The 20,993-nt window shown below is 46.2% G+C and overlaps 1 protein-coding gene across 4 annotated transcripts in view; it reads left to right on the plus strand.

Moving 5' to 3' along the window:
* The window catches only part of asxl2 (ASXL transcriptional regulator 2), a 342,366-nt gene that overhangs the window by 162,819 nt on the left and 158,554 nt on the right, over positions 1-20,993 (plus strand). For 2 of the 4 annotated variants that reach the window (XM_087976921.1, XM_087976916.1), the window contains one exon: positions 76-158. In XM_087976921.1, the coding sequence (XP_087833047.1) occupies positions 76-158 (83 nt within the window). Of the gene's footprint in view, positions 1-75; positions 159-20,993 lie in introns of those variants that run through there. The other 2 variants (XM_087976950.1, XM_043675944.2) reach the window with 2 other exon arrangements.

Consider the following 20,993-nt stretch of genomic DNA (forward strand, 5'->3'; position numbering starts at 1 on the left):
TGGATACAGCCTTTAAGTGTGATTACCAGCCAGGGATACACAGCTGAAGCTGACATTGCTGTACATCTTTATCAGGTACTGGAGAAGTATCCAAACACACCAATGAGCCACAAGGAGATCCTACAGGTCATCCAGCGTGAAGGACTCAAGGAGATCAGGTGAGTGCTTTTACAATTTGTTTATAAATAATTGTCTCTGTGAAATAGTGACCACTATTTCCCTGAGTGGAAGAACAATGTAATCCCATGAATTTCACACTCATGAGAAAAAAGCAGTCAATTTCTCAAGTGTAGATTAAATTTGCATATTCAAAATCAGGTTGAGTCATACAACCATACATACACAGCAACAGCTTTCTGCTCAGTCCAGGTCACACTGTGACAACAGTCGCTCTCACTGTCCCTTTTCATTCCTCTGCAGCTGTTGTATTGCTTTGAACATGGAGCATTGTTCTGCCTTCCACAGTGATCTCTCTTTGACAATCCATTATGCAACTTCTTTTATATGATTTCACCAAAACCTTTGCCAAAATGGATGCAGTTCTGCAAAGATTTATTTAATATTAACCAATGAATTCACCCTTAGACTTTTCTCTTTATTGTCTGCATACTGAACCGAACTCAACTGATTGAGCAGTCTCAGCGTTGACCTCAATTTATTTTTTAATTTCGTTTTCCACATCAGCCTGTGAAGAGAACCACCACTTCTCTATGTTTTAGTGCCACGACAGTCTATTGACTACTCCCATACTCTTTCCCTGTTTCTCCAGAACCTTAACCAATACCTTTATCACCGTAACACTTGATTATTTTCATCCTTCAGCCCTTAACAAAGCAAAACCCATTGACTGCCATTGGCTGCCTTGCAGCAGTAGATTCCACCCATCATCTTTAAAAATCGGCATCGAGAACTTTATCCTTGTCTTCAGTTGCCTCCTTGGCTTCACCCATTGCAGTTCAGTGATACTCCTTCCTGGTCCTTTACTGCTTGATACTTGTATTTCTCAGTGACAGGTTTATCCTTTGTTGTCTTTGCTTCACTGTATGACTGCTGTAGCCACTCTATCCCTGAGTAATAGAGCTGCTTTCCTTAATCCTTTTGCCTCATGTCTTCTGTTTTTTTGCTTTCTGAAGCTAAAGATTTGCCTCTTTAATTCCTCATTTGACTCTGCCCTACTTCAGTCTACAAGTTCTCCCTCTCCTCTTGCTGCCTATTTTCTCCTCATAGTAATATGCTCTGAAACCTCTTTCTCATATTCGCAGTAATATTTGAATGTTACGCTCAGATAGGTGGGTTAAGAGAAGAGTTTTGAAGTAATTCTAATTATTCATTGTACTTACCTGGATGTTTGTTTGAAAAAAATAACTTTACTGAAAAATTAAAATTGTAGTTCAATGTAAAACCTGAAAGTACCGTTGCTGCCGTTAAAGACAGTCTGTAGAATATGCAACACATTTGACCCATAATACCTGTGCAGTTCTCTGCTAGAGCATTTTAAAACCTCTCCTTTCACTACAACTGCCATATTTTTCCTTTTTCGCATTGAAGCATTCTCTTTTGAATGTTACTATTGACTCTACTCCCATACTCTTTCAAGTAGATATTCTGGACTAAAGCAGCTCATTGTATGGGAGATAAAGTTATCTTTATGGAGTGTTATGGAGTGCCTTACATCTTTAAGTCCTGCCACTGGAAGAGTTGATCTTTATTACTCTGTGATTTTGAACATCTCTATTAAATCTCCTCTTTACCGTCTCAGCTTTAAAGAGAATAGTTTCCGCTGCTTTTATCTGATTTCACTAAAACCTTTGCCAAAATGGATGCTGTTATGCAAGAACTTATTTAGTCTAACCAATGGATTCATTCTTAGGTCTTTCTCTTAATTGTCTACGTACTAAACCAAACTCAACGCATTGAGCAGAATCCACACATTTCCAGTTTCTCATCATTGCTATAATTTTAGTAAATCTTTTCTGCACTAACTCCAAGAACTTGCTATGTTTCCTAAAGTGTGGTGCCCAAAATTAGACAATCTACTCCTGCTGAAGTCTAATCAATATTTTATAAAGTTTCTGTATAACTTCCTGTGTTTGTTGTAATTTCTATTAATGAAGTTAAGGGCCCATAATGCTTTTGTTACAGTCATATCGACTTGTCCGCTCACTTTCACTAATTTTGCACCTTCTTTCCACCAGGCGAGGAAGGGGAATAGACTCCTTTCTTTTCAACTTCCTGTTGGCCAGTCGCAACAAATATTAATTCTGTTTTAGCACACAGTAATTATACTTCAACTAAAACCTGACTAACTATATCAAAACAAAATAGTTTCCTTGAGTGAAATAAAGTGGAATTTTATTATATACTTAATCCCCAACCGACAAACAAATCCAAACACAGGTTGTAAGTTTAAATTATAGAGGTGGGGGCTGGGAGTGGTTGGTGGGAAAACGCACCCTACTACAGACAGGAAGTAAAAGGGCAATTGCTGTTTATGATTCGGAGATGCCGGTGTTGGACTGGGGTGTACAAAGTTAAAAATCACACAACACCAGGTTATAGTCCAACAGGTTTAATTGGAAGCACTAGCTTTCACAGCGTCACTCCTTCATCAGGTGGTAGTAGGTGCGTCGCTCCAAAAGCTAGTGCTTCCAATTAAACCTGTTGGACTATAACCTGGTGTTGTGTGATTTTTGACATTGCTTTTTAAAGTTCTTTAAGTACTGGAGTTGTTGAGAATGACCTCAGCCCTAACATTTGAGAATGACCTCAGCCCTAACTGTTGAGCTGTTGTCTTGTTTCTACAGTTTGTACATATGCTTGAGTTTTTGGGAATGGTTGTTGTTCATTGGACATAGACATTGAGGTTGGGAGAGACAGGGAGAAAGAGGCGTCCAACTTTGTTGCTATAAATTCATATTTCATTTTCATGCTCTGCTGTGCTGCCCTAAGCAGCTTTTGATATAGGTCCGTTTTGTGTATTCCTGAGTCTGCTCATTATTTCTTCCAAGCTGAATACTCCACAGACAATATTTCATCTCCCAGTACGGGAACTTGCAAGTGTGCATTAAATAAGATGCAAATTTCTTGATCCTGAATCAATTTCCTGATTCACTGCCTTTGAATGAAATAATAATCGCAATGCTGACTAGTTTCACAAAGCATGCCTCAGTCAATGCTCAGGTGATCACATCAGCCATTTTATACTGATATTTGTATTTGTTTAAAAACGATCAGAGTTGGTATTAGGAATCCGATGATGAAAGTTGAATATTGAAAGTCCGTTTTTACCATTATCATAAGAGCATGCTCAGAATTGTATTCCAGGTTCAGTTGGGGGAATCAGAAAATCTCCCATCTTGGGAGAAACCTACCCAAATGGTTGGGTTTTCATTCTCGGGATGGGAAGTGGATGCAGATGGAGTCAGACTGCTGACACCCCTCAGTGTAGATTGTACATGACCACAGGGGGTACCAAATATCTGTTTAATAGACCTACCTTAGTTCTCTGGTATTTCATCCCAGTTGTTTTGTTCAATAGTAGGTCATCTAGCACTCACCTCCACCTCATGTTCCACCCAATCCAACTCATGGCAATCCATGCCCCACTTTCATACAATAGCCCGTATCCTCCAAGATCCTGCTATCACCCAGGAGTTTTTATAACTGCCATGTAAACTAACCCAGTACCCACCATAGGCGGACTGCAAGAGCCATGTTGAAATGGGAAAAAATAGATTTCTAAATATCTATTCCGGCTTTCCCTAGATTAAAATAAAACGCTCCTATTCATGAAAACCCAGTCAAAGCTTTGAAATCCCTTCAAGTATTTACTTTCTTATGAAATAGCTGTACTCAACTCTACAAAAATACAGCTAATTCTTTAATAACCTCTTTGAGCTGTCACTCAAATTGTGAAGTGACAGCTTCCCTGCTTGGATAATTATTGGTTTTGGAAAGTAGCCGGGCTTTGATCTAAGTCCCAGCTGCAATTTTGAAAGGTCTATAAAGATTCCAGTAAAGTACACACTGTGGTCTCTCTGCTACTGCATCCCTTAAAAATTGCATTTTTATTTGTATTTTCTTTCCTCAATTCAAAATCTATACTTTCATAATTTTTGTCATACATTTCATCTGCCATGTTGTCTGTTCATTTTAGTAATCTATATCCTCTTGAAATTTGTTATTGTCCATCTGATTGTGTGTTATAGTTTGAATGGTTTTTGCATCTTCAAACGTTGAAATAATGCTCTGTGTCTGCAAGTTCAGATCATTAAATTATATCAGAAAGAACAATAATCCTGATATTGATCCCATATAATACTGAAAACTCCCTTTTGTTTGAAAAATAGCCATTGTGCTTCTCAGCTAATTGTGTATCTATGCTGTCATTGCCCCTTTAATTACATGATAATTAATTTTACAAACAATTCCATTATGTGATATGTGGTGAAATGCCTTTTGAAAGTCCATATATACAACACCAACTGGACTACACTCATCAATCTCTTCACTGAAGAACTTTATCAAAGTACTCAATCATTTTAATCAAGCACAATCTGCCTTTAACAAACCTGAGTATATCCATTCCTTTGATACCAGTGGCATTACCAAAGTGGATCTGAAGATTGTGGCGAGTACTTTCAGGATTTCCACCCTTACTTCCCTGTGTGGCCTGTAATAACTTAGTAGTAACGTAATAACTTACTTTCCAAACCCACAACCGCTTCCACCTAGAAGACTAAGGAAACAGATGTATGGGAGCATCACCACCCACAGGTTCTTCTCTAAGCCACTCACCATCCTGACATGGAAATATATTGACGTTTCTACACTGTCACTGGGTTAAAATCCAGGAATTCCCTCCCTAAGGGCATTGTGGGTCACCACCACCAGGCAACAGGAGATAGCAATAAATGCTGTCCCATGAGAAAATAAAAAAAACTGGACCAAACATATATTTCCCACAAAAACAGATCAGTGTCTTGGAATTATGCAGCAAATAACTAAGCTTCTGACTAAATTAAAAACTGAAATGACTGCAGATGCTGGAAATCAGAAACAAAAACAGAAATTGCTGGAAAAGCTCAGCAGGTCTGGCAGCATCTGTGGAGGGAAATCAGAGTTAACATTTTGGGATGAACTTTAGACTCTCCAAAGCCTGTCCATATCTAAAACACACAAGGCGGAAGTCTGATGGAATATTCTCCTCTTGTCTGGATGAATGCAGCTCCAACAAAACTCAAGAAGCTCAACACTGTTCAGGTCAAAGAAGTCCATTTGATTGGCATTGTGTCTGCCATCCTCAATATTCACTTGCTCCAGCACCAGCACACGAGAGTGTACAAAGATGCATTGCAACAACTCAGCAAGGCTGCTTCACCAAAACCATTCACATCTGCAGCCTCTACCTCTCCGAAGGGCAAGGTCAGCAATCATATGGGAACTTAACACCTTGGAGCACCCCTCCTGATTGGAACTAGGACACAGTTCCTCCACCATTACTTGTTCGAATCCTGGAATTCCCTTCCAAACAGCACTGTGGGTGTACCTACATCACACAGACTACAGTGCTTCAAGAAGGTAGCACCACCTTCCCAAGGGCTGATAGAGATGGTCAACAAATGCTGACCAAGCCAACAACACTCCTCTCCCCTGAATAAATTAAATAAACTCCCGTCTGACTGAGTCACATTTCTTATTTGCGAATTTCTGACCTTTTAAATATCTCATTTTTATCTGATATTGCTGCTATCTCCTCTACCTCTTACAAAGCACTGGTATAGTACCTTAGTCATACTTTCAACAAGGTGATTTCCTTTTTTTGGCCCCACTCTTCCTCGAACATGTTCTTATTCCTTTGTGAAATGTGGGTGAAGTTGGCAAGGCCAGCATTTCTTACTCCTCTTTAATTGCCCATCAGAAGGTGATGGAGAGCTGTCTTTTTGAATTACTGTAGCCCTTAAGGTTTAGAAACATTGATAGGTGGGAGGAATTTCCTGGATTTTGGACCCAATGACTCTGAAGGAATGGCAACATAGTTCTAAGTCTGGACACTTCATTTTGGAGGGGAACATGCAGGTGTTCCCATGTATCTCCTGCCGTGATCTTCTGGGTGGTGAAGGCCACTGGTTTGGAAGGTGCAATTGAAGGAGGATTGGTAGTTACTGTAGTGCCCCTTGTAGATAGTACACATTGCTGCCCTTGTGCTTTGCTGGTGAAGGGTGTGAGTGTTGAGGGTCTGTAGATGGTGGATAGGCTTTGGGGAGTCAGGAGGTGAGCTTCATGCTGCAGAATTCTGAGTGTGTGACCTACTTACAGCCACAGTTTTTACATGGCTGATTAAGTTTAATTTCTGGTCAATGGTAACCACTAGGGTGTTCATAGTGAGGGAGTCAGTGATGGCAATGCTATTGACTAGCAAGGGGTGATGGTTTGATTCTGTTTTTGTTTGAGATTGTCATTTGTTTGACACCTACCAATCCAAGCCTGAATGTTGTTCGGTCTTGTTGCATGTGGACACAGACTGTGGAGTCGTGAATGATGTGGAACATTGTACACCATTCATGAACTTATCCATATCTGACTTGGTGATGGAGGGAAGGTCATTAGTGAAGCAGCTGAAGATGGTTGGGCCTAGGACTCTACGTTGAGGTACTCTTGCAGAGATTATTGAATTTCAACAATTTTCTTTGTAAGTGGTTTTGTCTGATTTCTATGGACTCCAGTTTTGCTAGCATTTTAATATTCATGTATTCATGAAAAAAACTTGGTGTTCCCTTTCATGTTGGCCATAATCTAGTATTTTAATCACAATTAAATATTAAACCAGCTTCATTTTTAATTTCTGCATTTACTCTGAACTAAATTCAAACTATGAAGATTGCCAATTGGAACTTGAATGCTGCTTTCCTGGATTACATTCCCAAAGATTGTTATTGTGTGACCTCTATAGTATTTTGTTCATTGCAGTGTAATAAATTGCTCCTTAAATTCTGTGAAATTAAAATTTAGGAAACATAGTAATAGCATGTGTCATAATAAATATGAAATGTAGTTAGCTTGGATGGCTGGTTTGCAATGCAGAGTGATGTGAACAGCATGGGTTCAATTCCGACACCAGCTGAGGTTATCATGGAGGGTCTCCTATTCAACCTCTCCCCTCACCTGAGGCATGCTAAACCACCATCAATCATCTCTCTCGAATGAGAGAGCAGCCCCTTGGCCTCATCCAGGTCTGGTGACTTTACATGATAAGAATAAGTGACTTGCTTCAAATAGAATTACTTTGAATTAGAATAAAGCATCTTAATTTTGGAGTGAAAATGTGATGTATCTCAGATTCTATTCCATAAATAATTCTAGCTCTTAATTTTCTTGGCATCATCTTACAACCAACAGAAAATCTTTTCGCAGTGACCCATCATGGTTGTAGGAAAAGAGAAAACATCTGGGTTGGAACTTTCCCTTCCTTGGTGTAACAATGTGAAGAAAAATGGAATGATCCTGAGAGTGAGAACTTTGACTTGAAGAAAAGGTTTTGTGTTTGTTATCCCCTCAAATTTTAACTAGTGACTTCAGAGTCTCACTATGAAGCAGACACAACTGTATTTCTGTGCATCTGTTAAAAGCCGGATACACCTTACTTACAAAGTAATTCTAAATTCTGTTGTCCTTTCCTGAGAAAGTAGATGATATAAATTCCTGCTGCATAAATCAGTGGAATTGATTGGCTTCATCTTGCCTAATCCCAGCCAGCACTCAGCTTCATTGCACCAACATCACTGTGTTCTCCACGGCCACCATCATCCTCAACCCTTCATCCAACACAAGTCAGCATTGTCAAGTCATCAGCCTCACCACATCATTATTTCCACTCAAACACCAGCTCAGACATCACTTCAGCACTTTACTTTGGAATTTAGGCATACTTATAACTTGCGTGTTTCTGACGAGTTACTCTATATGCAAGGATGCACACAGGATGGTTTTGTACTGATATGTTCCAGCAGTTTCTGCAGCAAACACACTGTGTGTGTTCAAACAAATGGTTGTGTGTGAAAGTCAAAGGCGAGCAATTTTTAAAGGGGGTTAGGAGAGGAACAGTTGGTCGGGGGTTCCCCGACAGTCAGTCAGGCACTCAGTCCTACTGGAGATTGTGGATCCATGAGATATAGGAGCAGAATTAGGCCATTCAGCCCATCAAGTCTGCTTCACCATGTCCTTGCAGTCGAAGATTGGGCTGATGTCAAGTGTGCTGAAAATGTGTTGCTGGAAAAGCGCAGCAGGTCAGGCAGCATCCAAGGAGCAGGAGAATCAACGTTTCGGGCATAAGCCCTAAACGTCGATTCTCCTGTTCCTTTGATGCTGCCTGACCTGCTGCGCTTTTCCAGCAACACATTTTCAGCTCGGATCTCCAGCATCTGCAGTCCTCACTTTCTCCTCCCTGATGTCAAGTGTGACCAAATTTAGGAAGGACAGGTAGTTGTGATGATGTCAGTCCCAGGGGTTGGCTAGTGTTTCCTACAATGAGACAAACAGAGAGATTGAGTATGATTGAAGTGGAAGGAAGACCAGATAGTGTTGGTGAAGAGATCAGAGAGAAGGTGACGTGTTCCCAGTGAGTGAGGAGGAAGCTCAGAGAGCAGGAGCTGTCAGTAGGATGGAACAATGAGGTGGGAGAGATCCACCGAGTCAGTGATGATGTATGCAGCAGTGAGAGATGTAGTCCATGACACTTGGTGAGTTGAGTGAGCAGTGTCAGAGTTAGACAGAGTACGGGCCCTGTCAGTGTGAGCCAGCAGTGAGAGATGATGATGGCCATCGGCCTTACAGAATGCAGGAGATCACTGCCTGCCTTCCTGCAGCTTGGTGTTCCTTTCCACCAGAACACAGCCCTCACCGGGCCTACTGGCTGTGTCCAGATTGGTGTGTCTCCTGTGGCAGTCAACTGGAAAATGACTCGCTCTGTTCACCAACACTGCCAGGTCCTCGTCCATACAACAGGAGGTCCTTTCCTTTCCCTCAGTCAGATGCCCCGTCCCTCAGTCAGATCCCCCCTGTCCCTCAGTCAGATCACCCCCGTCCCTCAGTCAGTACCCACCCGTCTCTCAGTCAGATCCCCCCCGTCCCTCAGTCAGATCCCCCCCCATCCCTCAGTCAGATCCCCCTGTCTCTCAGTCAGATCCCCCCCGTCCTTCAGTCAGATCCCCCCTGTCCCTCAGTCAGATCCCCCTGTCCTTCAGTCAGATCCCCCCTGTCCCTCAGTCAGATCCCCCCGTCCTTCAGTCAGATCCCCCCCGTCCTTGAGTCAGATTTCCCCTGTCCCTCAGTCAGATCCCCCCGTCCTTCAGTCAGATCCCCCCGTCCCTCAGTCAGATCCCCCCGTCCTTCAGTCAGATCACCCCGTCCCTCAGTCAGATCCCCCCGTCCTTCAGTCAGATCCCCCAGTCCCTCAGTCAGATCCCCCCGTCTCTCAGTCAGATCCCCCCCGTCCCTCAGTCAGATCCCCCCCGTCCCTCAGTCAGATCCCCCCGTCCCTCAGTCAGATCCCCCCCCGTCCCTCAGTCAGATCCCCCCGTCCCTCAGTCAGATCCCCCCCGTCCCTCAGTCAGATCCCCCCTGTCCCTCAGTCAGATCCCCCCCGTCCCTCAGTCAGATCCCCCCGTCCCTCAGTCAGATCCCCCGCTGTCCCTCAGTCAGTTCCCCCCAGTCCCTCAGTCAGATCCCCCCTGTCTCTCAGTCAGATCCCCCCTGTCTCTCAGTCAGATCCCCCCCTGTCTCTCAGTCAGATCCCCCCCATCTCTCAGTCAGATCCCCCCCCGTCCCTCAGTCAGATCCCACCGTCCTTCAGTCAGGTCCCCCCCGTCCCTCAGTCAGATCCCCCCCCGTCCCTCAGTCAGATCCCCCTGTCCCTCAGTCAGATCCTCCCCGTCCCTCAGTCAGATCCCCCCGTCCTTCAGTCAGATCTCCCCGTCCTTCAGTCAGATCCCCCCTGTCCCTCAGTCAGACCCCCCCATCCCTCAGTCAGATCCCCCTGTGCCTCAGTCAGATCCCCCCGTCCTTCAGTCAGATCCCCCCTGTCCCTCAGTCAGATCCCCCCCGTCCCTCAGTCAAATCCCCCTGTCCCTCAGTCAGATCCCCCCCGTCCCTCAGTCAGATCCCCCCTGTCCCTCAGTCAGATCCCCCCCGTCCCTCAGTCAGATCCCCCCTGTCTCTCAGTCAGATCCCCCCTGTCCCTCAGACAGATCCCCCCCCTCGTCTCTCAGTCAGATCCCCCCTGTCTCTCAGTCAGATCCCCCCCGTCCCTCAGTCAGATCCCCCCCGTCTCTCAGTCAGATCCCCCCGTCCTTCAGTCAGATCCCCCCCGTCCCTCAGTCAGATCCCCCCTCCGTCCCTCAGTCAGATCCCCCCTGTCCCTCAGTCAGATCCCCCCCGTCCCTCAGTCAGATCCCCCCGTCCTTCAGTCAGATCCCCCCGTCCTTCAGTCAGATCCCCCCTGTCCCTCAGTCAGATCCCCCCGGTCCCTCAGTCAGATCCCCCCCCTGTCCCTCAGTCAGATCCCCCCCGTCCCTCAGTCAGATCCCCCCTGTCCCTCAGTCAGATCCCCCCTGTCTCTCAGTCAGATCCCCCCCGTCCCTCAGTCAGATCCCCCCCGTCCCTCAGTCAGATCCCCCCTCTCCCTCAGTCAGATCCCCCCCGTCCCTCAGTCAGATCCCCCCCCGTCCCTCAGTCAGATCCCCCTGTCCCTCAGTCAGATCCCCCCCGTCCCTCAGTCAGATCCCCCCCGTCCCTCAGTCAGATCCCCCCCGTCCCTCAGTCAGGTCCCCCTGTCTCTCAGTCAGATCCCCCCGTCCCTCAGTCAGATCCCCCCCGTCCCCCAAAGGGGTAGCCATGGGCACCCACATGGGCCCTAGCTATGCCTGTCTCTTTGTTGGCTACGTAGAGCAGTTGATCTTCCGTAATTACACCGGCACCACTCCCCACCTCTTCCTCCGCTACATTGATGACTGCATTGGCGCCACCTTGTGCTCCCGCGAGGAGGTTGCGCAATTCATCAACTTCACGAACACATTCCACCCTGACCTTAAATTTACCTGGACCATCTCTGACACCTCCCTCCCCTTCCTGGACCTCTCCATCTCCATCAGTGACGACCGACTTGACACTGACATCTTCTACAAACCCACCGACTCCCACAGCTACCTGGATTACACCTCTTCCCACCCTACCTCTTGCAAAAATGCCATCCCGTATTCCCAATTCCTCCGCCTCCGCCGTATCTGCTCCCAGGAGGAGCGGTTCCACCATAGAACACACCAGATGGCCTCCTTCTTTAGAGACCGCAATTTCCCTTCCCACGTGGTTAAAGATGCCCTCCAACGCATCTCGTCCACATCCCGCACCTCCGCCCTCAGACCCAACCCCTCCAACCGCAACAAGGACAGAACGCCCCTGGTGCTCACCTTCCACCCTCCCAACCTTCGCATAAACCAAATCATCCGCCGACATTTCCGCCACCTCCAAACAGACCCCACCACTAGGGATATATTTCCCTCCCCACCCCTCTCCGCCTTCCGCAAAGACCGTTCCCTCCGTGACTACCTGGTCAGGTCCACGCCCCCCTACGACCCACCCTCCCATCCTGGCACTTTCCCCTGCCACCGCAGGAACTGTAAAACCTGCGCCCACACCTCCTCCCTCACCTCCATCCAAGGCCCCAAAGGAGCTTTCCACATCCATCAAAGTTTTACCTGCACATCCACTAATATCATCTATTGTATCCGTTGCTCCCGATGCGGTCTCCTCTACATTGGGGAGACTGGACGCCTCCTAGCAGAGCGCTTTAGGGAACATCTCCGAGACACCCGCACCAATCAACCACATCGCCACGTGGCTCAACATTTCAACTCCCCCTCCCACTCTGCCGAGGATATGGAGGTGCTGGGCCTCCTCCACCGCCGCTCCCTCACCACCAGACGCCTGGAGGAAGAACGCCTCATCTTCCGCCTCGGAACACTTCAACCCCAGGGCATCAATGTGGATTTTAACAGTTTCCTCATTTCCCCTTCCCCCACCTCATCCTAGCTTCTAACCTCCAGAAACTCGATCCCCTGACCTGTCCGGACTTGTCCGACCTGCCCAGCTCCTTTTCCACCTATCCACTCCACCCTCTCCTCCCTGACCTATCACCTTCATCTCCTTCCCCACTGACCTATTGTACTCTATGCCACTCTCTCCCACCCCCACCCTCCTCTAGCTTATCTCTCCACGCTTCAGGCTCTCTGCCTTTATTCCTGATGAAGGGCTTTTGCCCGAAACGTCGATTTTGCCTGTCCTCAGATGCTGCCTGAATTCCATTGATTCCATATGGTTGGAGGGTTCCAAGGTGGAAGGTGAGGCGTCTTTCCTCCAGTTGTCGGGTGGGTAGGATTCCTGTATGTCAGTCAGATTCCCCCTGTGCCTCAGTTTGATTCCCCCCTGTATATTAGTCAGACATTGTTGGATGTAAATGTGGATTGCAGTTGATGCAAGGTCCTTAAGAAGATGCGTTGTCAGAAGCTTCTGAAATTCTAGAGAAGTGAGTAGCATTAGATCGACCGGAGCTGATTGTTAGTAGTGGAGAAAAGAAGCTTAATTTATTTGCATTCCATGTGAAGTTACAGTTTTACTCAAGCAGAGAAGAGCCTGACGATTCTTGCTGTGATCTGGTAAAGAATATGCCAGGGTACGTCCAAGTCTGCTCCTCTTTGACTTGAGCTTAGTGAAAATCAGTGCTTGACTGACTAACTACCGGAATAAAACAATCAGCTGCAAATGTTGAAAATGTGAAACAAAAGAGAAATTGCTAAAGAAGTTCACCAAATATCTTTATACGCTACCTCCCAAACCCACACCTCTTGTCCATTGCAAGTTCCCCCTCGGAGCCACTCACTGTCCTGACTTGGAAACAATTCACCGTTCCTTCAGTGTCACTGGGTCAAAATCCTGGAATTCCCTCCTTAAGGGACACTGTGGGTCTACGTACAGCACATGGACTGCAGCGGGTCAAGAAGGCAGCACACCCCCACCTCCTCAAGGGGCAACTAGGGACAGGCAATAAATACTGGCCCAGCCAGTGACACTTACGTCCCACAAGTGAATAGAAGAAAACTCAGCAGCTCTGCCAGCATCTGTGGAGAGAGAAACAGAATAAACGTTTTGAGTTTAGTGGTCTTTCAGAACTGATTGTATCTCGGAAAAAGTGGTATTTATGCTGAAGGCAGTAGGTGAGCGGGGAAGGGGTGAGTGGTTAGGTGATGGTGGGGCCCAGAGAGAGACAAAAAAAGAGAGAGATAAGAAGGTTAGGCATGAGGTTGTTGATGGTAAGCTGGGGAAGAAGAGCTGAGTGGGCTGTACTGCAAAAAACCCATATCATTGTCGGGACCGGGGCGGTGTGAGTGGGAAAAGGACATGGAAAGAGGGGTTAACCTTCTAAAATGATTGAACTTGACATTGAGTCCTGAAGGCTAATGTTCCCCAGTGGATGTGAGATGTTGTTCTTCCAGCTTGCACTCAGTCTCACTGGAGTACTGCAGCAAGCCTGAGACAGAAAATGCTCCCCTGAGCTCAAAAGTGCTCACACTTAACCACATTCAATTCCATCTGGCTCATTCACCTAACTTGTCAATATCCATTTATAACTGTCTTATTTCTTCCTTGCAGCTTATTTTCCCACTTATTTTCGTGCCATCTGCAAATTAGATTGTCGAATATTCCACCTATAAATCCTTCCCACCTATCTGCTCCACCCATCCCACTGATCTATCACCTATCACCTCCCCAACTACTGTCTCCCCAGTTCCCACCCCCATCTCCCCATTTATCTCTCAGCCCCCTTCCCCCTCCACATTCCTAATGAAGGGTTTATACCCGAAATGTCGACTCTCCTGCTCCTCGGATGCTGCCTGACCGGCTGTGCTTTTCCAGCACCACACTTTCAACTCTTACTCTCCAGTGTGTATAGTCCTCACTTTCTCCTGTAGAATAATCCATCTCTGTATCCAAGACACTAACATTATTGCTTTTTTATCAAACAAAGGTATTCCTCTTTGTTTTATTGCCCTTCTCTAGTGCAATAAGATTAAAAATAGTAAAGCAATCTTCTATGGTTATGGCTACTATCTGCTTCAGTTACAAATTAATGACCCATTAATATACACCATTGACCAACCTGCCTGTCACACAGCCACAGAGTTCAATGCTGCTCTCTGTTTCTTCTCACTCTTGATTAGCTGGAACATTCACAGCATTTAACTCTGAGCTCCAAGACATTATTTCAGGAAAGTATACAATGCAATACACAGACCTTGAGCTCATTTCATGCTCCATTGCTGAGCCCTTAATTGTAAAAGTAGTCACATTCCAATCATAGTTATCTTTTACTGCTCCCTCACTGAATGATGGGAAAAATACCCCTTGCAGGAATGGATATGTGGGAATTACTAAGAAAGGCAGGGTTCACTGAGCATGCCTTGGATTACAGACATCTGACATGGATTATGCATGTCTATGAATTAAGTGGCCTAATGATTGTACTTGTGACCATTTCTTTGAGTTCTGTGGAACTGTAAATTCCAAAAAATGTATTATTAAAAAATTACTTTTCATTGGGCAAATTCTGCTGAAAGGATGCGCTGTGCAGAGTGTCAGGGTGGGAGAATGAATATTGCAGGAATTGGAGGGTTTGGAATATGAAATGTTGCCTCAAGTTTGAAAAAAGCATCATGTTAGACATCATACATGAATTTGGTTTGGATTGGATCAGGCTGTGAGACTCAAAGGTCAAGTGGTTTGTGTTTTTATTAAAGTCTGTGGTTTAATCAGTTCTGGAGAAAGCAATTACATGCTTGACTGAATCTGGGGTTTGTATACATACATATATAAAACATCCCTTGTAAGATGTTGCAAAAAGTGCACTTTGTGGTTGAAATGCTTTGAGCTATATTCATTTACTGTGTATCATCCAGTGTGGGAAGCAAAATGCTGTTTAAATATGCTTGCTTAGCTGGTCTCCTTCAGATTACATTTGGCCTCATATGGTTTTATTAAAGCAAATACACCTCTACAGTTATGCAAGCTTAATGTCTACTTTTAAGAACATTCAAACCTAATGCCTGTGATAATGGTAATAAATAAACTTATATTGTCTCTTAATCTGTGGCGACTTTGATGGTACATCTGGAAACAGTCAAATGCTTTTCGTCAGTTGATGAGTCAGTCTGTGAATCACTGTACATTGTTGTACCATGGGCACCCTAGCTGAATACAAATTCTCCTGATGAAGGGCCTATGCCCAAAACGTCGATTCTCCTGCTCCTTGGATGCTGCATGACTGGCTGTGTTTTTCCAGCACCGCACTCTTTGAATCTGAATACAAGTGCTCTCTGGTACTTCTCTTGACCAGGATGGTGAGCAAGACTATTGCACTCTTGTCTCTGACCAGGATGGTGAGCAAGACTATTGCACTCTTGTCTCTGACCAGGATGGTGAGCAAGACTATTGCACTCTTGTCTCTGACCAGGATGGTGAGCAAGACTATTGCACTCTTGTCTCTGACCAGGATGGTGAGCAAGACTATTGCACTCTTGTCTCTGACCAGGATGGTGAGCAAGACTATTGCACTCTTGTCTCTGACCAGGATGGTGAGCAAGACTATTGCACTCTTGTCTCTGAATCAGAATGTTGTGGATTTCAGGACTTGTGTGCAAAATCAAAAAGCTGAAATGCCAGTGCAGTACAGAGAGAGAGTTGTTCTGTCAGAGATAACTGCTTCAAGGTGTTGTCTGTTCTCACAGGTGAACTTAAAACATCCCATAGCACAATTCTGAAAACAACCAGAGGCAGTATCCCCAGAGACCTAACCAATATTTACCTTTCAGTCAATATCACAAAAGCAGACGTCTACTTGTTTTTTTTCTGTGCTGTTTATGGGAGCTGGCTGCACACCAATTGGCTGGTGTGCTTCTCCATTATAAAAGTGACTGCATTTCAGAGTCATTTCATTGACTGCAGAGAGTTTTAGGATGTCCTGTGATTGGGAACAGTGCTGTGTAAGTGCAAGTCTATCTTTCCTGCAAATTGTAGTGACAGTAAAGACCCGTACTGGTTGCTAACTTCTATTCAGCAATATTGTTGAAGCATCATTTGTTGAGGATACAAAATTAGATTGGAGGACAAAATGTGGTGAAGACATAAGGAATCTGAGGGGATATGGATAGGTTGGATTGAATAGGGGGTGGAGTGATTTGGGGGTTGAGAGATTATGGTGTTGAGTGAATCGGGGGTTGAGAGATTATGGTGTTGAGTGAATAGGGGGTTGAGTGAATGGGGGTTGAGTGATTAGGGGGTTGGGTTATTAGGGGGGTTGAGTGATTAGTGGGTTGAGTGAATGGGGGTTGAGTGATTAGGGGGTTGAATGATTGGGGGTTGAGTGAATAGGGGGTTGAGTGATTAGGGGGTTGAGTGATTAGGGGGTTGACTGAATGGGGTTGAGTGATTAGGGGGTTGAATGATTGGGGGTTGAGTGAATAGGGGGTTGAGTGATTCGGGGGTTGAGTGAATAGGGGGTTGAGTGATTAGGGGGTTGAGTGAATGGGGGTTGAGTGAATGGGGGTTGAGTGATTAGGGGGTTAAGTGAATGGGGTTGAGTGAATGGAGGTTGAGTGATTAGGGGTTGAGTAATTAGGGGGTTGAGTGAATAGGGGATTGAGTGATTGGGGGTTGAGTGAATAAGGGGTTGAGTGATTGGGGGTTGAGTGAATAGTGGGTTGAGTGATTCGGGGGTTGAGTGAATAGGGGTTGAGTGAATGGGGGGGTTGAGGGATTCGGAGGTTGAGTGAAGAGGGGGTTAAGTGATTACTGGGGTTGAGTGAATGGGGGTTGAGTGATTGGGGTTTGAATGATTAGGGGATTGAGTGAATAGGGGGTTGAGTGATTCAGAAGTTGAGTGATTCCGAGATTGAGTGAATAGGGGGTTGAGTGATTACGGGGTTGAGTGAATAGGGGGTTGAGTGAATGGGGGTTGAGTGATTAGAGGGTTGAGTGAATGGTGGTTGAGTGAATGGGGGTTGAGTGATTGGGGGTTGAGTGAATGGAGGTTGAGTGATTAGGGCATTGAGTGAATGGGGGTTGAGTGAATGGGGGTTGAGTGATTGGGGTTTGAATGATTAGGGGGTTGAGTGAATAGGGGGTTGAGTGATTCAGAAGTTGAGTGATTCCGAGATTGAGTGAATAGGGGGTTGAGTGATTACGGGGTTGAGTGAATAGGGGGTTGAGTGAATGGGGGTTGAGTGATTAGAGGGTTGAGTGAATGGCGGTTGAGTGAATGGGGGTTGAGTGATTGGGGGTTGAGTGAATGGAGGTTGAGTGATTAGGGCATTGAGTGAATGGGGGTTGAGTGAATGGGGGTTGAGTGATTGGGGTTTGAATGATTAGGGGGTTGAGTGAATAGGGGGTTGAGTGATTCAGAAGTTGAGTGATTCCGAGATTGAGTGAATAGGGGGTTGAGTGATTACGGGGTTGAGTGAATAGGGGGTTGAGTGAATGGGGGTTGAGTGATTAGAGGGTTGAGTGAATGGCGGTTGAGTGAATGGGGGTTGAGTGATTAGAGGGTTGAGTGAATGGCGGTTGAGTGAATGGGGGTTGAGTGATTGGGGGTTGAGTGAATGGGGGTTGAGTGAATAGGGGGTTAAGTGAATAGGTGGTGGAGTGATTTGGGCGTTGAGTGAATGGGGGGGTTCAGTGAATAGGAGGTTGAGTAATTAGGGGATTGAGTGAATATGGGGTTGAGTGATTCGGGGGTTGAGTGATTCGGGGGTTGAGTGATTAGGGGGATAAGTGAATGGGGTTGAGTGAATGGGGGTTGAGTGATTACGGGTTGAGTGATTAGGGGGTTGAGTGAATAGGGGGTTGAGTGATTCGGGGGTTGAGTGAATAGGGGTTGAGTGAATGGGGGGGTTGAGGGATTCGGGGGTTGAGTGAAGAGGGGGTTGAGTGTTTGGGGGTTGAATGATTAGGGGGTTGAGTGAATGGGGGTTGAGTGAATGGGGGTTGAGTGATTAGGGGGTTGAATGATTGGGGGTTGAGTGATTCGGGGGTTGAGTGATTAGGGGGTTAAGTGAATGGGGTTGAGTGATTAGGGGGGTGTGTGATTAGGGGGTTGAGTGAATAGGGGGTTGAGTGAATAGGGGTTGAGTGAATGGGGGGGTTGAGGGATTCGGGGGTTGAGTGAAGAGGGGGTTAGGTGATTGGGGGTTGAATGATTAGGGGATTAAGTGAATAGGGGGTTGAGTGAATGGGGGTTGAGTGATTAGAGGGTTGAGTGAATGGTGGTTGAGTGAATGGGGGTTGAGTGATTAGGGGGATGAGTGAATGGACGTTGAGTGATTAGGGGGTTGAGTGATTAGGGAGTTGGGTGAATGGGGGTTGAGTGAATGGGGGTTGAGTGAATAGGGGGTGGAGTGATTTGGGGGTTGAGTGAATGGGGGGGTTCAGTGAATAGGAGGTTGAGTGATTAGGGTGTTGAGTGAATGGGGGTTGAGTGAATAGGGGATTGAGTGATTTAGGGGGTTGAGTGATTAGGGGGTTGAGTAATTAGGGGGTTGAGTGAATATGGGGTTGAGTGAATAGGGGGTTGAGCGATTAGGGGGTTGAGTGATTAGGGGATTGAGTGAATATGGGGTTGAGTGAATTAGGGGGTTGAGTGATTAGGGGGTTGAGTGAATAGGGGGTTGAGTGATTAGGGGGTTGAGTGAATAGGGGTTGAGTGAATAGGGGGTTAAGTGAATAGGGGGTGGAGTGATTTGGGGGTTGAGTGAATAGGGGGGGTCAGTGAATAGGAGGTTGAGGGATTAGAGCATTGAGTGAATGGGGGTTGAGTGAATGGGGGTTGAGTGATTGGGGTTTGAATGATTAGGGGGTTGAGTGAATAGGGGGTTGAGTGATTCAGAAGTTGAGTGATTCCGAGATTGAGTGAATAGGGGGTTGAGTGATTACGGGGTTGAGTGAATAGGGGGTTGAGTGAATGGGGGTTGAGTGATTAGAGGGTTGAGTGAATGGCGGTTGAGTGAATGGGGGTTGAGTGATTAGAGGGTTGAGTGAATGGCGGTTGAGTGAATGGGGGTTGAGTGAATGGAGGTTGAGTGATTTGGGGGTTGAGTGAATGGGGGTTGAGTGAATAGGGGGTTAAGTGAATAGGTGGTGGAGTGATTTGGGCGTTGAGTGAATGGGGGGGTTCAGTGAATAGGAGGTTGAGTAATTAGGGGATTGAGTGAATATGGGGTTGAGTGATTGGGGGTTGAGTGATTCGGGGGTTGAGTGATTCGGGGGTTGAGTGATTAGGGGGATAAGTGAATGGGGTTGAGTGAATGGGGGTTGAGTGATTACGGGTTGCGTGATTAGGGGGTTGAGTGAATAGGGGGTTGAGTGATTCGGGGGTTGAGTGAATAGGGGTTGAGTGAATGGGGGGGTTGAGGGATTCGGGGGTTGAGTGAAGAGGGGGTTGAGTGTTTGGGGGTTGAATGATTAGGGGGTTGAGTGAATGGGGGTTGAGTGAATGGGGGTTGAGTGATTAGGGGGTTGAATGATTGGGGGTTGAGCGATTCGGGGGTTGAGTGATTAGGGGGTTAAGTGAATGGGGTTGAGCGATTAGGGGGGTGTGTGATTAGGGGGTTGAGTGAATAGGGGGTTGAGTGAATAGGGGTTGAGTGAATGGGGGGTTGAGGGATTCGGGGGTTGAGTGAAGAGGTGGTTAGGTGATTGGGGGTTGAATGATTAGGGGATTGAGTGAATAGGGGGTTGAGTGAATGGGGGTTGAGTGATTAGAGGGTTGAGTGAATGGTGGTTGAGTGAATGGGGGTTGAGTGATTAGGGGGTTGAGTGAATGGACGTTGAGTGATTAGGGGGTTGAGTGATTAGGGAGTTGGGTGAATGGGGGTTGAGTGAATGGGGGTTGAGTGAATAGGGGGTTAAGTGAATAGGGGGTGGAGTGATTTGGGGGTTGAGTGAATGGGGGGGGTTCAGTGAATAGGAGGTTGAGTGATTAGGGTGTTGAGTGAATGGGGGTTAAGTGAATAGGGGGTTGAGTGATTTAGGGGGTTGAGTGATTAGGGGGTTGAGTAATTAGGGGGTTGAGTGAATATGGGGTTGAGTGAATAGGGGGTTGAGCGATTAGGGGGTTGAGTGATTAGGGGATTGAGTGAATATGGGGTTTGAGTGATTAGGGGGTTGAGTGAATGGCGGTTGAGTGAATGGGGGTTGAGTGATTAGAGGGTTGAGTGAATGGCGGTTGAGTGAATGGGGGTTGAGTGATTGGGGGTTGAGTGAATGGAGGTTGAGTGATTTGGGGGTTGAGTGAATGGGGGTTGAGTGAATAGGGGGTTAAGTGAATAGGTGGTGGAGTGATTTGGGCGTTGAGTGAATGGGGGGGTTCAGTGAATAGGAGGTTGAGTAATTAGGGGATTGAGTGAATATGGGGTTGAGTGATTGGGGGTTGAGTGATTCGGGGGTTGAGTGATTTGGGGGTTGAGTGAATGGGGGGGTTCAGTGAATAGGAGGTTGAGTGATTAGGGTGTTGAGTGAATGGGGGTTGAGTGAATAGGGGATTGAGTGATTTAGGGGGTTGAGTGATTAGGGGGTTGAGTAATTAGGGGGTTGAGTGAATATGGGGTTGAGTGAATAGGGGGTTGAGCGATTAGGGGGTTGAGTGATTAGGGGATTGAGTGAATATGGGGTTGAGTGAATTAGGGGGTTGAGTGATTAGGGGGTTGAGTGAATAGGGGGTTGAGTGATTAGGGGGTTGAGTGAATAGGGGTTGAGTGAATAGGGGGTTAAGTGAATAGGGGGTGGAGTGATTTGGGGGTTGAGTGAATAGGGGGGGTCAGTGAATAGGAGGTTGAGGGATTAGAGCATTGAGTGAATGGGGGTTGAGTGAATGGGGGTTGAGTGATTGGGGTTTG

Source organism: Chiloscyllium plagiosum, unplaced genomic scaffold (assembly GCF_037043375.1).
Source record: "Chiloscyllium plagiosum isolate Xiang-an unplaced genomic scaffold, Cpla_swu_hap1 HiC_scaffold_3, whole genome shotgun sequence".
Taxonomy (NCBI): domain Eukaryota; kingdom Metazoa; phylum Chordata; class Chondrichthyes; order Orectolobiformes; family Hemiscylliidae; genus Chiloscyllium; species Chiloscyllium plagiosum.